General features: G+C 40.6%; 2 protein-coding genes across 3 annotated transcripts in view; one reads left to right on the plus strand and one right to left on the minus strand.

Moving 5' to 3' along the window:
* The window catches only part of LOC131945116 (uncharacterized), a 35717-nt gene extending 28424 nt beyond the window's left edge, over window positions 1–7293 (minus strand). Inside the window, 7 exon segments of the mRNA XM_059306116.1 lie at window positions 670–849; window positions 4017–4193; window positions 4907–5126; window positions 5433–5569; window positions 6147–6320; window positions 6733–6790; window positions 7168–7293. Of these exon segments, the coding sequence (XP_059162099.1) occupies window positions 670–849; window positions 4017–4193; window positions 4907–5126; window positions 5433–5569; window positions 6147–6320; window positions 6733–6790; window positions 7168–7293 (1072 nt within the window).
* Window positions 7294–10232: 2939 nt separating this feature from the next.
* On the plus strand, window positions 10233–15634 carry LOC131945106 (ciliogenesis and planar polarity effector 2). 2 transcript variants are annotated; one of them, XR_009387109.1, is made up of 7 exons: window positions 10233–10320; window positions 11419–11538; window positions 11664–11816; window positions 12465–12589; window positions 12796–12932; window positions 13265–14255; window positions 15085–15634. XR_009387109.1 is itself a non-coding variant. In XM_059306109.1 (6 exons), exons 2-6 carry the CDS (start codon window positions 11430–11432, stop codon window positions 13461–13463), a joined length of 723 nt encoding a protein of 240 aa, XP_059162092.1. In that variant the 5' UTR covers window positions 10233–10320; window positions 11419–11429; the 3' UTR covers window positions 13464–14620. The 2 variants fall into 2 exon arrangements, 1 of the variants encoding a protein (XP_059162092.1); XM_059306109.1 differs by lacking the exon at window positions 15085–15634 and having other exon boundaries at window positions 13265–14620.
* The last annotated feature ends 259 nt before the right edge of the window (window positions 15635–15893 follow it).

The following is a 15893-nucleotide window of genomic DNA, read 5'->3' on the forward strand; positions in this document are numbered from 1 at the left end:
ACCTGGCCCACATTGGGAAAGTAAAAGCGCGTTCACTCGCGTTTTTATACCCGCATTCGACCTTGGGATAATAATACATAAACACACCGGCGTTACTACACAGTAGGGTGAACTCAACTCACACACGCACTCTCCCCTAGTTCTAGACTAGTCTAACCTATTCTAAATCTAATCTGACCTCACAATGATCCGTAACACTGACCACACTATCCCTTCACATGTCGTGGTCACTGAAACAGGAACTTAAGGTTCGAAGGGGTATTTTACTTCGACACTTCTTTCTTTCTCATTTGATTGTTTTCTATGATTGATTTGTTTGGTGTAGTTGGGAAAGCCATTAGGAACATTGAGATTTTGTTGGCTTGATGTAGCTAGGAAAGTGAAGCCATAAGACACACTATGATTCCCTAGATAAAAACCAACAAAGCGAGACATGCATCTGTTGGCTTGATGTAGCTAGGAAAGTGAGACACACCATGATTGCCTAGATAAAAACCAACAAGACGAGACTTGTATCTGTTGGCTTGATGTAGCTAGGATAGTGAGGCACACTATGATTCCCTACATCAATACCAACAAGACGAGACTTATATCTGTTGGCTTGATGTGGCTGGAAAAGTAAGACACACTATGATTCCCTACATAAAAACCAACAGACGAGACTTGTACCTTCTGGAAGTTGGATGCACAAGCTGCCATCACACGTGACAGACTGGAGCCTGGGACCCATGCAGTCCTCTCCGCCGTTGGGGTAGGGGGAGTTACACTCTCGTCTCCTGACCTTACGGCCCAGCCCGCAGTTGGCCGAGCAGTCCGTCCACTCCAGCCATTTGCTCCAGCCGCCCTTTGCTGCTCAGTTGTAAACAGTTGTCTTCAGTTAAACACTCATTACGATGACCCTCCACCAATTACCTCCACCACCTCCCCCCCCCCATTCATGAGACAGCGTGGCTTATCGATAGAGCGCTAGACTGCTATACCGAAAGTCTCGCGTTCGAATCCGGGTTCAAGTCAGTAGAACGTCCCTAGTCCACCCAGCTCTGATGGGTACCTAACTCATTTTAGGGAAAGTAAAGGCGGCTGGGCAAAGTGCTGACTACACTATCCATTCGTATGCCGAGTTCATAGAAACAGGTGAACTCTACTTCACTTGCCCCATGGGGCATCATATTCGAAAAGGGAGCTTTACTTTTACTCCCCCCCCCCCTGCAATCAGAGCCGGCGTTAGGGGGTGGCAAACGGGGCGGTCGCACCAGGCCCCGCGCTTGAAGGGGCCCCGCGCTTCAGCAACGCCATTGTTGCCTGAATTAGTTTTTGTAAACTTAAATAATCTTTGCTGAATTAAATTTAAAAAAAAAAACCCAACTACATGGCCGAAATTGTTGGATGTTAAAACTGAGGCCACGGCTGATGTTAGTGAGTTATCCTCTACATCAGGGGTCTCCAAACTACGGCCCGCGGGCCGGATGCGGCCCGCGAGGCCCTCTCATCCGGCCCGCGGAGATCTTTTTGTCCACGGAAAAAAAACGTTTGTTGGAGTTGGCTGAGGAACTTGCTCAGAAAGTCATGACATGCCTGGAAGAAACTGGCCCCCGAACTGAAATTTAATAGTTAATGCGGCCCTCAGACTGAAAAGTTTGGAGACCCCTGCTCTACATGGACTGGGACAGACCGTTATTCTAAAGAAAGACATTAGTGTCACACATCGCTGGCACGGTCGACTCGCTATTGTCCTGAGGTGACTGGAGATGGCGGTCGCGAATTAGCCCCCGACCTGACATTGGAGGTAAAATCGGGAAAAACGTAAAAAGATACCCTATTGTTTGCGGACCGTTGAAGACGCTTTTTTTTAGTGAGCAGGCGGGGGTGCCTGTAGTAAACAGTCAGTGACCTGATGATGGCTTGCAGAGGAGGAGGGGGGGGGGGCGGATGGGGACATGCCCCGGAAATCCAGAGTATTTATCCCTAAAATCATAATTTATACACTGTATGGGCATCTTTTGTGTAGTTATGCATGTTCACCACGATAGGTTTGATATGCACCCATACAGTAATAATGTTCATATTTATTTTATATATTGTCAGGTCATCTTTAAATACATTATACTTGTATTTATTTTTATATTTTTGAAGGGCACATGTTTATTTTAAGTAATTGTAGGGACAGGGGCGTAGCGAGGTCGGGTGTCACCCGGTGCGGCACTTAATGGTTTCACCCCCCCCCCAGAGGCGTAGAGACCCTTCCCGGGAAAAAACTTTCAAATTTTCGATTTGCACCCACCCCCCTCAAACTTTCGATTTGCACCCCCCTCCTCAAACTTTCGATTTGCACCCCCCCCCCCTTAAGTTTTCGATTTGCACCCCGCCCCCCTCAAACTTTCGATTTGCACCCCCCTCAAGTTTTTCTCTATATATTTTGCTATTTTTTGCCTTGGTGTCACCCCCTAAATGGTCCGCACCCCCCTCGCTACGTCTCTGTGTAGGTATATTCAGTATAATAGTTAAGGCCATAGTGATTCTTGTTTAAAATAGTGTAGGCACACTAAACAAATTATAAAGTCTATACTGTTTCATACATCGGGCCGAGACTGTTTTATGGTAAAGTTCTCCTGATTTCTAAAACGTCTAAATTACCGGCAGTCCGAGCATGCCATCGCGAAACTCGTAAATAACATGAAGCTGGCTGTCACATGGTTCGCTTTCTAATTATAGACACGGACCTTTTCTTGTGAGAACGCGGTCTTAATCTGTAATGTAATACGCGGGCGCTCTATAAACACGCACCTTCTCTTGAATGGCTGCGGTCAGAGATCCAGTAACGTGGTACCAGAACTGATTTTTTTTAGAGTTTGGCTTCAAAGTGATTTCACCATTTTTCCTCTACACCATGGCTACAAGAGACAGAGATAGATTTCGCAAGTATGAATCAGGTGCATCAAAAGCGAGGAAACGCAATTTAAGAGAAGAATTTGATAAAACACAAGCAGGCGCTTGGAATTTTCCTCACGAAAGGCAAGAAAAGTAGATCTTCGTTTGTGAACGTACTGGTAAGTTTTTTTTATAAATAAACAGTAATGTAAAAAAAATCAGGTTTGAAGCTGACGTTCATCATCTCTTTAATGCGTGTCTAAAACTTATATCTGTTTTATTTTTTGCTTTTCAAACAAAAAGCCTTAACAGAAACAAGCGACGTTTCAAAAGCACTTCTAAGTAAACAAATTATTTGTTAATCAGTGTCTTAATGTTAATACGACATCGATAAACAGCTTAAAATACCATATATATCGTTATAAATATTAATTCGCGTTGAGAAGAAAAAAAACGCCTCACTGTACAGTTTTATTTAATTATACACCAATGAAAAAATATAAGGCCCCGCGCGGATGGTTGGCCATAGGCCCCGCGTACCCCTAACGCCGGCTCTGCCTGCAATCAACACAACTTGATTTGTGTAAAATCGGAAATACGTCTATTTATTTTCTCAGTGGATTAATGGTCGTTTATAAAACGGCAAGTTTAACAGATGTTTTACCCTCCCCCACTATATTGTCCGAATAAGCCCTGATCCCCAGTAACATGACGCCACAAAGTTCCACACCCACCCACACCCCTAACGTAAAAAAATATTCAAACGATCGTTAGCTTTGTCCTAATGTTTGTCCAATTAATGTACGAAAAATAAGCTTCGTCACATGTCTTGAAAAGTGTTCTTTGAATGCGCATATGAAACTGGTGGGGTTTGGTACCTTCAAAAAGGTTAAGAACCACTGCCTTAGAGTCTAGCACCATATAACTTATTCAGTGTTTCTTCCAGGCATCTCTTCCAGGCATCCCCCCGAACGAAATGGAATTTATATAGAAAATATATACTTTTGACAGTGTCCACCCGCCCCCCACCCTAAAATTTTAGTCCGTCCCCCCCCCCCCCCGAAAATTTCTAGTACCCTCCCCCCCCCCTCCGGAGAAAAAAGTCTGGAAGAAACACTGAACTCCAAGAGCTGCTGTGTTGTGTGTACCTGGACACTCCCCGCCGTAGCAGGGCACGCTCCGGACGACCGAGCTGACCTCGGAGTTTCCAACCGTACACAACTTTTGTTCCAGACAATATCTGGTGGAGCTTTTGATGCCGAACTTGCCACACGTCTCAGAACACGGCGAGTATTCTGACCAATCAGAGAGTCCGGGGTCAGGATCTGTAATTATCAATAAAAGCTGTTATATATCTTGTGATTGGTGTAAAATTAAGCCAGCGTATTTATGATAACAGAATCTAATTTGGTTATAAGTGCTTAATACTAGTAGGAGAGAATAATACATAGTGTTTTATCTTTAAAATTCTGTAAAATTATTTCGAAATTTCCTTATGGGCAAAAATGATGACTTATTTGGGTAATAAGTAGCTAAAAGACGAACCAATGCTGAAGGGACCCAACCCGTCCCCAACATCAGTGACGTAACAACCATGTAACCAAGGTGGACTTTAGTCCACGGTCCCCCAGGTACAGGGACCTCTTGAGTTTAAAAATCGGATGTGATTTTTTTGTGACGAGTATTTGTTGTGTTTTATATTTGTTGTGTGTGATGTGTTATTTTGTGCTACATTTTGTGTTCCATTACATTATGTAATTATGTAGTTCAAAATGAACTTTTATTTCTTTTACGTCGAAGCGAAAAACGGCTATGCGCTTTATCTGGACAACCCCCCACCCCCCTTTCTCTATAAAAACCTTCGTACATCCCTGTGGTAGGGTCCCCAGTCTTTTTATGTCCATGGGCCCTCATCCGATCTATTAGGCAACTGACAAACATTGTTCTTATTTCATTTCGTATTCGTAGTTAATACAAAGTTTTAAAACATAAATAATTAAAAAAATCCATCAAATATTTTTGTATGACATGAACTTACGACAAAATCTGGCCACACATTGAGTCTTCTCATACCAGTCACCCTGGCAGTGAATCCCGCCGTTTTTTGTCGACGGGTTGTCGCACTTCCGCATGCGAATTCTCTCCCCGTTGCCACACTGCACCGAACACTCCAGCCACTCCCCCCACGGGCTCCACCCCCCGTTGACTGGACACGCCCCACCATATTTGACACAGCTAATACTTGACCAGTACCTGTCCTAGAAATACAATACGATTTCGAGTCATTAAGTAGCCTACAAAAAAACAGCAACATTCGTCTATGGTCGTGTTCTACATTAATAATAGTTTTTAACTGCCAAGAACTGATTGTAGAGCTACTCGTAGATCTTTAAGTATATGACTGAAACTACTGAACAATAAAACTGATCAGTATGCCAAAGCTAAAAGACAATTACTATGATAAAAAAGAATTCGAATTCAAATAAGACGTTTTGTTATGAAAAAAAAAGTCTCTACTTTTAATCTTAAGTAAATATATAGGTCTATATTTTTGTTGGACTTACAACTTTGTTTTTATCTTTGATCATCTTAGAAACTTCATCGTAGATGCAATGTTTATCAAAACATATGCCGCGGAGGTCCGGGAACACGTCATGAATTTGTGTGATGTACTCCTCGGCCTCTAACTGACCATCAGATTCTAGCGAGAAATTATAGCACGGCTCAGTAGAATGTATTTTTTTTGATAATTTATTCGGTTGGTTATAGAAAGCCTAAATGCGAGGCAAAATAAATTGTATTCCAAGCCTTATTTGTTCTACATAGATCAACGTTCACCTTACATAGATCAACATTCACCTTACATAGACCAGCGTTCCTTACATAGACTAACGTTCACCTTACATAGACCAACGTTCAGCTTACACAGACCAACGTTCACCTTACATCACCTTACATAGACCAACGTTCAGCTTACATAGACCAACGTTCAGCTTATATAGACCAACGTTCACCTTACTTAGACCAACGTTCACCTTACTTAGACCAACGTTCACCTTACTTAGACCAACGTTCACCTTACTTAGACCAACGTTCACCTTACTTAGACCAACGTTCACCTTACTTAGACCAACGTTCACCTTACTTAGACCAACGTTCAGCTTACATTTGTCATAGACCAACGTTCACCTTACATAGACCAACGTTCACTTTACATAGACCAAAATTCAGCTTACATAGACCAACGTTCACCTTACACAGACCAACATTCAACTTACTTGTTTTACACAGACCAACGCAGGTCCTGTTCTGAAGTTTGAATCCGTCACAAGAATTCCCGCCAAAAGCAGGTTTGGGGTTTTCACACGCGCGTGTCCTGAGCTGAGTGCCCTTGTCCTCACAATCAGCCTTACACACTGACCACCCCGTCCACTCGGTCCACCCACCATCAACTGTTGACCACATCACAGAACATCCATCACATAGCTTGTATATTGTGTAATGCTTACATTCTAATCTGTACTTGCTATGCACTTTACACCATTTCCAATTACTCTTTTTATTTATTATCAAGCTAACAATAGATGTATCTGTGCAAAATATAATTTTTACAACTGTTCACAGCATCCATATTTGTTTCTACAAATTAACATCAGACATTTTTCTTTCTACAATAAACAGAAATATTTCTTCCTAAAGTTAACAGCAGACATATTTCTTCCTACAATTAAAAACAGACATATTTCTTCCCTATAATTAACAGCAGACATATTTCTTCCTACAGTTAACAGCAGATATCTTTCTTCATACAATAAACAGCAAACATATTTCTTCCCTATAATTAACAGCAGACACATGTCTTACTTGGACACTGGTTTAATTTTTGGTGAAAAACACAACTGTAAGTTCTCCAGAATCGATCCTAAAATGTGGAGAAAAAAATTTGAAGCTTTTTTGTACCAAATTATACGTATACAATTTTACATCAAAACAATTTAATCACTACCAAATAAAAGTCTTGGAATAAAAATTCAGCTAAGCAAATTTTAGTCGTTTTTTAATTTGAAATACAAATTGGACCAAATAAAAAGCTTGATATTTAAATTAAATTAGCCCCCCCCCAAAAAAAAATATGATGAAATACATAAATTTATTTTTTTGCATCGCATTCATCAGTCAAGTAGTATAAGAGAAATAACAGAACATCAGTAAACAAACTGTTAACATTGCAAGCTATTAATCAGCTTTTACCGAAAATTTTTAGTTGCGCTTACACAAAAAAAAAAAAAAAAAAATTACTTTAGCTGACTGGACCAGCCCAGGTCGCCAGGTAAAAATAGTTCGTCTGCCGTTAAACTGGTCCTCGGAGCACTCCTCGTGCTTGACGATACAGAGGTCAATGAACGAGTTCCTGTCCTCTGGCATTACGGCGGTCAGCTGCGATCTCATCAAGTTCATCAGCTGCTCCTCCACTGTAAGTATAGGGGGTGGGGGGGGGGGGTCATAGTTCTTTGACTGTCCGTGCCGCCCGGTGTCCTCGGATCCCTGCAGCCAGGCTTTTGGGCTTTGGGAGTGTGTGGGTGAACAGGAACTGGGAACGAAAGGGGCCGACGTCCCCATGGCAGACATGTTGACCTAATGCTGCGGTCTCCTCGTGGCCACGGACGGGTGCCCTACCCGGGTAGCGAACGGCAGCTAGGGGTTTTAGTCTGTGCATCCGTGTCAGCCAGCGTCCCCTGGTTGATGCTTGGATGCCGGTCCGAAGAGCCTGGTATGTCGGACTCCCAAAACCCCCATATTGGGACCAGGAGATCTGCCCGCATTGGACAGGTGAATCTCCGTTATCGTCCCAAATAGCGAGGTGGTGGAGAGATGCATGACTGCTAGGAATTAAAAAGGGTCTGTTCGCGATCCTAACCAGACGGTTTAACTTAAAGCTGCGGCCCTCACACGGCTTCGGACGAACTCTGCCAGTCGGACCAAATCCTCGGGGGGTGGCTGGGGGGCCGTCCCACAGAGGAAGCGGGATGGCTGGTGGAGTGAACAGCAGCTAGAGGATTTTCGCTCTGGTCGGTGGAACTGTTGTGTGCGTCCAGGTTCCAGCTTTTTCTGAAGAGCCTGACACGTCGGTCTCCCAAGTCCCCCACAGAACAGCGTGGGGGAGGAGAGGTGCAAGACAGTCGGGAACAAAAAGAGTCAGATATCGCTTTTGACTTGAAGCGGCGGCCTGACGAGGTTTCGGAATAATGTCGTTGGTCCGACCAAACCCACGTTAAGTGGATGCGGGACGGCCGGGGGCAGATAACAGCCGCTAGAGGTTTTTCGATCTGATGAGATGCCCCCCACGATCAAGCCGGGTACCAGGCGGTGGGACGACGTCCTGCGTCTGGTGGGAGGGGAAGAAAAGCCTGGTGAGAAAACCGCGGTTTTAGCGACCAATGTGTGGGGAGCCCTGGCCCTTTAACGGGGGCCGGGGCTTACTACATTGAGGCCTGCCTGGCTAATGGAAGTCCCCCTTCTGAGCCGGTTTCCGCATAAGAAGAAGAAGAAGAAGTTCTTTGACTGGCAGATTTAAGGGTGGCTAGGAGCTTTGCTCAAAATTTGTGGGGGAAGGTAGGCCTAGCAAAAGTTATAGTGTGCAAATCTGTACGCTTAATGATAATTTATATACAATGTTCTTTTCTTATTGTTTATTTGTGTACTTAGGGGTGGAACTATATATATATATATATATATATATATATATATATATATATATATATATATATATATATATATATATGAGTAACCTCAGTAGCTAAAGGGCTAGAACGACTTATGTTTGATAAACTAAGCATAGGAGGTTGATAACTATTTTACGTGGTACTCTGAAAGAATTTTTTTTACCGCCCCCCCCCCCGAACGAAATGAAATTTATATAATTTATATAGAAAATATATACTTTTAACAGTCTACCGCCCCCCCCCCCCCCCGAAAACTTCAAGTGCCCCCCCCCCCCCCCCCCCCGGAGAAAAAAGTCTGGAAGAAACACTGGGGGGAAGCGGACACTAAATTTCCAGGGGGGGGGGGGTCAGACACTGTTCAAAGTATATATTTATAAATTCTATTTCGTACGGGGGGTGGGGGCGGTAGACTTTCTCTCTCCCCTCCCCCCCCCCCCCCCCCCCCCCGAAGAGATGCCTGGTAGAAACACTGATATTATAATGGCATTTTCTAAGATTTTAATATTAAAGATATAACCAGCATCGTTTTAATAATTTAAGTTTTGGACCAGAGTCCATTTACTTTAAAATACTTTATTAAAAGGCTTTTAGAACCTGACCTAGATCTAAATAATACAACTGCACCAATTAAAAACATGTTTTAAATTAGTGTGTACCTTCTTTATTCTGATCATCGGCCGTGCATATAAAACATCTGATTACAAATATTACATGGAAAAAACAATTGAATCTGTGAATATAAAACATGATCAAGTAGATTAGTGCACAGACGTCACCACATAAACATGGACTATTTGTGGGATTTTAAAAACATTGGCGTTTTATAAAAGTGCTGAATGACTGTAGACAACCGCGGTTCGACATTTAGTGTGCAATTAGTTACACAGCCCCAGACTGGATTTAATGACATTTAATAACAGAGTTGATTAGGACTATATATTTATAAACTGTGAATTCCAATTAAACAGTAAACAGGCGCCTAAATAGCATACATTATCCTACCCTCTTTTAACATCACATACGTTTAACTGTTCACGCATCCAGGAGTCGGATCGGATGTTTGTGACGATTTGTGAAATTCGATTTTTAAGTTTTTGTTTTATAAACTTGAATTTAACTTGATCCTTCGTTCAATTTTTTTGCCCTCTTGTCTTTTGAGAGCAAAATTTCAACTACATGTACCCAGCAGATTTATTTCAAACTTGACTAGAGGGTCAGGACACTAAGACTTTTTTTTTCAGTATGCTAATAAAAGCTTGTTACGCATTATTTAGGTTTTAGTATAAAGAAAACCAAATCGCATGACTTTTGAGAAAAATTATTGTCCACTAATTGGACGAAACGAAAAGTGTGAATTGTAATTGCGCGAATCGTGTAGTGTCCTTCAAGTTGGGGGTGCGGTCTGACATGTGTTTTGCCAATGAACTGATTAGTAAAATCTGCCAAAAGTCTTTTTATTTTATGCATAATTAAATTCTAGATCTATGTGATCTTAAATATTACACCGAAGTTGCATTGGACTATGCGCGAACAAGGTTCATGGGACGCAACTGTAGTGGTAATTAAAATATTTATTTTTCATTCTTACCCACCTTTATCGAATGTTTGTGTTTAAAAAAAAACAGTGACTGAGACTGCTCTCTAAATTTTGAGTCAAAATTAAGTCTAAACTTATGCTCTTGTTGGTAACAACGATAGCATTTTGATTATGATATCAAATAAATACTCAGTAAGTAAAGTCGAGGGGGGGGGGATGGATCTATTAGAATCAACTTAATTAACTAGTTAATAAGTTACAGGACGGTCATACTCCATACTGAACTTCACTGACTCTAAGACAAGAGTCTCGTCTAAGTCAAGTTGTACTGTACCTGCAGTTTCAGTTCTGTAGGTCCGTAGGAGTAGGCAGACTACAACTGTTGTGTTATAACTTTTAACTTTAAGTCAATATATAATTCAATATAGGGCTAAGTACTAGAGTAACTAGAACTAACTAGGCTAGGCCTACTAACTTGTACTAAGCATGTAAATTGTAAGTAAGCTATTTTTCTAGATTATCTAGATCTAGACTAGATTCAGTATTAAATACTATTAGGCCTAATTAAACTATTAAATTAATAAAGTAACTATTTTCCTAGTATTTCCTATTAATATTATAATATTATTGTTAAATATAATATAATAATATAGGCTAGGCCAAATAAATATAATTAGGCCTAGGCCTATATGCCTAATTATTGTGTAATTATATAATTATTAATTAATAATGTAATTAAATTAGTAGGCCTACAGTAAGCTTATTTAATTCCAGTAACTATTTCAAATTGATTTCTCCATAATATTGATCACTTTTAGCCTAAATTATTATAGTAAACTTACTAGATCTAGTACTTACAGAAGCACTCACTCTATGTAATGATTCTATTAGTTATTCACAAACATTATTAAAATGGATGTGTGGTATTAATAGTATTATGCTTCAATTATAAACCTACTTGTAGATCTAATTTAGTAATTATAATTATAATGATAGATTGTAAGCCTATAGATTGTAGGGCCTATATAAAATTTATAAGTATATAGTACTATATAGGCCTACTATAGACTATAGTTATATTTAATTAGCCTTTATATTATAATATATGTATATGGGCCTAAAAAGTAAGCCTTACCAAAAAAACATGTTTTAAATATTTAAAAATAATGAAGCAGTACATTACAAAATTGTAGGTCTGACTTGAACTCTTGAATAACTAAAAACAATACCTAGGCTTAACAATACATATACACTACACCCACTCAAAAACTCCTGGTTTTTTTTATTTAGGTTAAAGAAAAATGTTCAAACCTTCTCGTCTGCTGATAGAGGACTGGCTACAAACAACTGAAGGTTCAGAAATTCTCCGATCCCTCTCTTCCGTCAATGGCCTTCACCTAAAACCATATGGTAAACCATTTATTTCAAATAATTATTCTCAACAGCCTGTAATAAAAAATTGTAACAATTTATAATTTAATAATTATATTTTAAAAGGTTTGTCGTTTCTGAGTACTGTAGATAAATTTCAACAGGGTTACTGGAACGCCCAGCATTTCCTTCAAGTTCTTCAGTTGAAGATGCTAGCTACAAGCTTGTTGTTGTTGGGAAGAGCAGTGTTGGGAAGACTAGCACAATAGCCAAGTTATCTGGCCACCCCATACCCAGTGTACACTGTGAGACAGCCGGTAATATAAACCTATACAATTTATTATTGAAAGCTAAATCCTAACCCCTAACGTGAATTTATTTTAAACTAACTATGACCATTTCTACTCCAAATTTGGTACATTTATTTTTAAATAAATGTATAACAATTGGTTATATTTTATCGCTTCTGTTACCAAGATGAAATTTTCATCTTAAATAATACTAATTCAAATTTTTATTTATTTTTAAATATGTGTATAACAATTGGTTATATTTTATCACTTCTGTTACCAAGATGAAATTTTCATCTTAAATAATACTAATTCAAATTTTTATTTATTTTTAAATATGTGTATAACAATTGGTTATATTTTATCACTTCTGTTACCAAGATGAAATTTTCAACTTAAATAATACTAATTCAAATGTTTTACATCGCAATCCATCTATTCCTTTCCTGTGGCTCTACAGCACATGTAGTGCTTTGTCCTGCTACACCACCTTCTTCCACTCAGACTTGTCTACTGTCTTCCTATTTCATGTCCTGACTCCCAGCTGTTGTAGGTCTGTCTCCACATCTTCAATCTACTAGAGCCTAGTCTACCTTTTGGTCTTTTTATTTTGGAGTTTTGTGGTATGCACATCACTGTTCTAAATTTCTGCCCCAACACTTGCGAATCAACCAGGTATACAGGTGACAAGGATGTACTGGCCAGTGAAAATTGCTCACCTTAACAAAATTGTTCTGATGAATTTGGCACTGTGGGATACAGGAGAGCTGGCTGTCAAAAAATTTGATCACATTTTACCTGTAAGTTTCCTATTTGATCACATTTTACCTGTAAGTTTCCAATTTGATCACATTTTATCTGTAAGTTTCCTTGTTTTTTGTTACCATAATAACATCAGCCTTTTAAAAATTAAATTAAACAAATAATTGTAAAAGAATTTAAATCATAAAAACATTATGGCAACTGTGACATAGTTTTTTATTTTTAATTGTTGTTTAATTTCTAGGCATGCAAGAGTGATGTTGATGGCATTCTATTTTTGTTTTCATTTGTTGACAAAGGCAGTTGGGAAGAAATTCCTCACTTGATTTCTCGACTGACAGATCTCAATGACAAATTGGCAAAAATTGTCATTGGTACTAAGTATCCTTTAACAAAATGTTTATGAACTGAATATTGCTATTACTAAATAAATGCATTAAACCTATTTTTTTATAATTTGTGTATTGTTTGCTGGGTTACTATGTTGCATAAAAATCAACTTTTGATTTTAAAATGTTTTAAAATTGGTGTGTTGTTATGTGAGAATTTAATTTACTATTTACATTTACTTTAATTTGACATCCTATGACCAATGCTATCACCTTTAATTGTTTTGTTTCAGTTGGTACAATCTAAATTCAACATATTAAAAATATAAAGGCCTATTGATTATAAGATAACATTTTTATAAATCTTCCCTTAACGCTGTTCATATTTGACCAGTATGCACACAGTGAAGTAAGCCAACGAGAACTGCGAGAGTTTGAATCCAGGTGGCAGATGCCGGTTCTAAAGATCAGCAACAACCCATCGCAGGAGTCCACATCAGGACTGACTGACATCATCCCTGTTTTAAATTGTGTCTGTGAGAGGCTGTGGTACAGGGACGTGTTGAAAGAAGAGGCTAGCTAACTGTGGTACAGGGACGTGTTGAAAGAAGAGGCTAGCTAACTGTGGTACAGGGATGTGTTGAAAGAAGAGGCTAGCTAACTGTGGTACAGGGACGTGTTGAAAGAAGAGGCTAGCTAACTGTGGTACAGGGATGTGTTGAAAGAAGAGGCTAGCTAACTGTGGTACAGGGACGTGTTGAAAGAAGAGGCTAGCTAACTGTGGTACAGGGATGTGTTGAAAGAAGAGGCTAGCTAACTAGATGTGTGAGAGACTGTGGTACAGGGATGTGTTGAAAGAAGAGGCTACCAGAGACTGTGGTACAGGAATGTGATGAAAGAAGAGGCTACCTAACTGTGGTACAGGAATGTGTTGAAAGAAGAGGCTAGCTAACTGTGGTACAGGGATGTGTTGAAAGAAGAGGCTAGCTAACTAGATGTGTGAGAGACTGTGGTACAGGGATGTGTTGAAAGAAGAGGCTACCAGAGACTGTGGTACAGGAATGTGATGAAAGAAGAGGCTACCTAACTGTGGTACAGGAATGTGTTGAAAGAAGAGGCTAGCTAACTGTGGTACAGAAATGTGTTGAAAGAAGAGGCTAGCTAACTGTGGTACAGGAATGTGATGAAAGAAGAGGCTACCTAACTGTGGTACAGGAATGTGTTGAAAGAAGAGGCTAGCTAACTGTGGTACAGGAATGTGTTGAAAGAAGAGGCTAGCTAACTGTGGTACAGGAATGTGTTGAAAGAAGAGGCTAGCTAACTGTGGTACAGGAATGTGTTGAAAGAAGAGGCTAGCTAACTAGATGTGTGAGAGGTTGTGGTACAGGGATGTGTTGAAAGAAGAGGCTAGCTAACTAGATGTGTGGAAGGCTGTGGTACAGGGATGTGTTGAAAGAAGAGGCTAGCTAACTAGATCTGTGAGAGGCTGTGGTACAGGGATGTGTTGAAAGAAGAGGCTAGCTAACTGTGGTACAGGGATGTGTTGAAAGAAGAGGCTAGCTAACTGGGGTACAGGGATGTGTTGAAAGAAGAGGCTAGCTAACTGTGGTACAGGGATGTGTTGAAAGAAGAGGCTAGCTAACTGTGGTACAGGGATGTGTTGAAAGAAGAGGCTAGCTAACTGTGGTACAGGGACGTGTTGAAAGAAGAGGCTAGCTAACTGTGGTTCAGGGATGTGTTGAAAGAAGAGGCTAGCTAACTGTGGTACAGGGATGTGTTGAAAGAAGAGGCTAGCTAACTGTGGTACAGGGATGTGTTGAAAGAAGAGGCTAGCTAACTGTGGTACAGGGATGTGTTGAAAGAAGAGGCTAGCTAACTGGGGTACAGAGATGTGTTGAAAGAAGAGGCTAGCTAACTGTGGTACAGGGATGTGTTGAAAGAAGAGGCTAGCTAACTGTGGTACAGGGATGTGTTGAAAGAAGAGGCTAGCTAACTGTGGTTCAGGGATGTGTTGAAAGAAGAGGCTACCATAGGCTGTGGTATAGGGATGTGTTGAAAGAAGAGGCTAGCTAACTGTGGTACAGGGACGTGTTGAAAGAAGAGGCTAGCTAACTGTGGTACAGGGACGTGTTGAAAGAAGAGGCTAGCTAACTGTGGTACAGGGACGTGTTGAAAGAAGAGGCTAGCTAACTAGATGTTAACAGGGATGTACCAACAGTCATAACCAGCAAGACAGGGAAAACAGATCTCTTCTCCCACAATATACAACTCACTTCTAGCAAACCTATTTTCCAAAAACCATACCCCACCCTGTTCTCAACGAAACAAGTTATTCTAGAGGAAGTGAGGAAAATGAAGCAGGCAGGGATCATAGAAAAATCTAACTCTCCATACGCATCACCGGTGGTCCTGGTTCGAAAGAAAGACGGGTCTAACAGATTTTGTATAGACTACAGACAAATTAACCCGATAACGGTAACGGATGCTGAACCGATTCCGAATCAGGAAAAATTGTTTACCCAACTTTCTAATGCTGCCTTTTTTCAAAAAACGATCTTGTCAAAGGATACTGGCAAATACCAATTGATTTCAAACAAACTGGGAACTATATCAGTTTTTATGCCATTCGGGTTATGCAACGCACCTTCCACTTTCGCTCAGTGCATGCATACAGTATTAGAAGATCACAAACAGCTTACAGTCCTTCAGTTCTCAAAACCTGTCAACAGCAGATTAGCTAGATGGGCCATGACAGAGGCGTAGCAGGGGGGGGGGGCGGGGCGGGGGGGGGGGGTGCGGACCGCACCGGGTGACACCACTTAGGGGGGGTGACACCTAGGGGAAAAAATAGTAAAATATACAGAGAAAAATTTCAGGGGGGGATGCAAATTTATCCCCGGGAAGAGTCGCTACGCCCTGGGGGGTGACACCATAAGTGCCGCACCGGGTGACAACCGACCTCGCTACGCTACTGGGCCATGACACTGCAGAAGTATCAGTTTACCATCCAACC

Source organism: Physella acuta, unplaced genomic scaffold, assembly GCF_028476545.2.
Source record: "Physella acuta isolate Inbredline_101_S28 unplaced genomic scaffold, ASM2847654v3 ptg000524l, whole genome shotgun sequence".
NCBI classification, from domain to species: Eukaryota; Metazoa; Mollusca; class Gastropoda; family Physidae; genus Physella; species Physella acuta.

What these genes read in the sequence shown, in the direction of transcription:
- LOC131945106 (XM_059306109.1), top strand. Translation starts at nt 11,430, where the DNA reads ATGTTCAAACCTTCTCGTCTGCTGATAGAGGACTGGCTACAAACAACT. An exon ending in AATTTGATCACATTTTACCT is followed by an intron (nt 12,590 to 12,795) that starts GTAAGTTTCCTA and finishes TTTAATTTCTAG; the next exon opens with GCATGCAAGAGTGATGTTGA. An exon ending in AAAATTGTCATTGGTACTAA is followed by an intron (nt 12,933 to 13,264) that starts GTATCCTTTAAC and finishes AACGCTGTTCAT; the next exon opens with ATTTGACCAGTATGCACACA.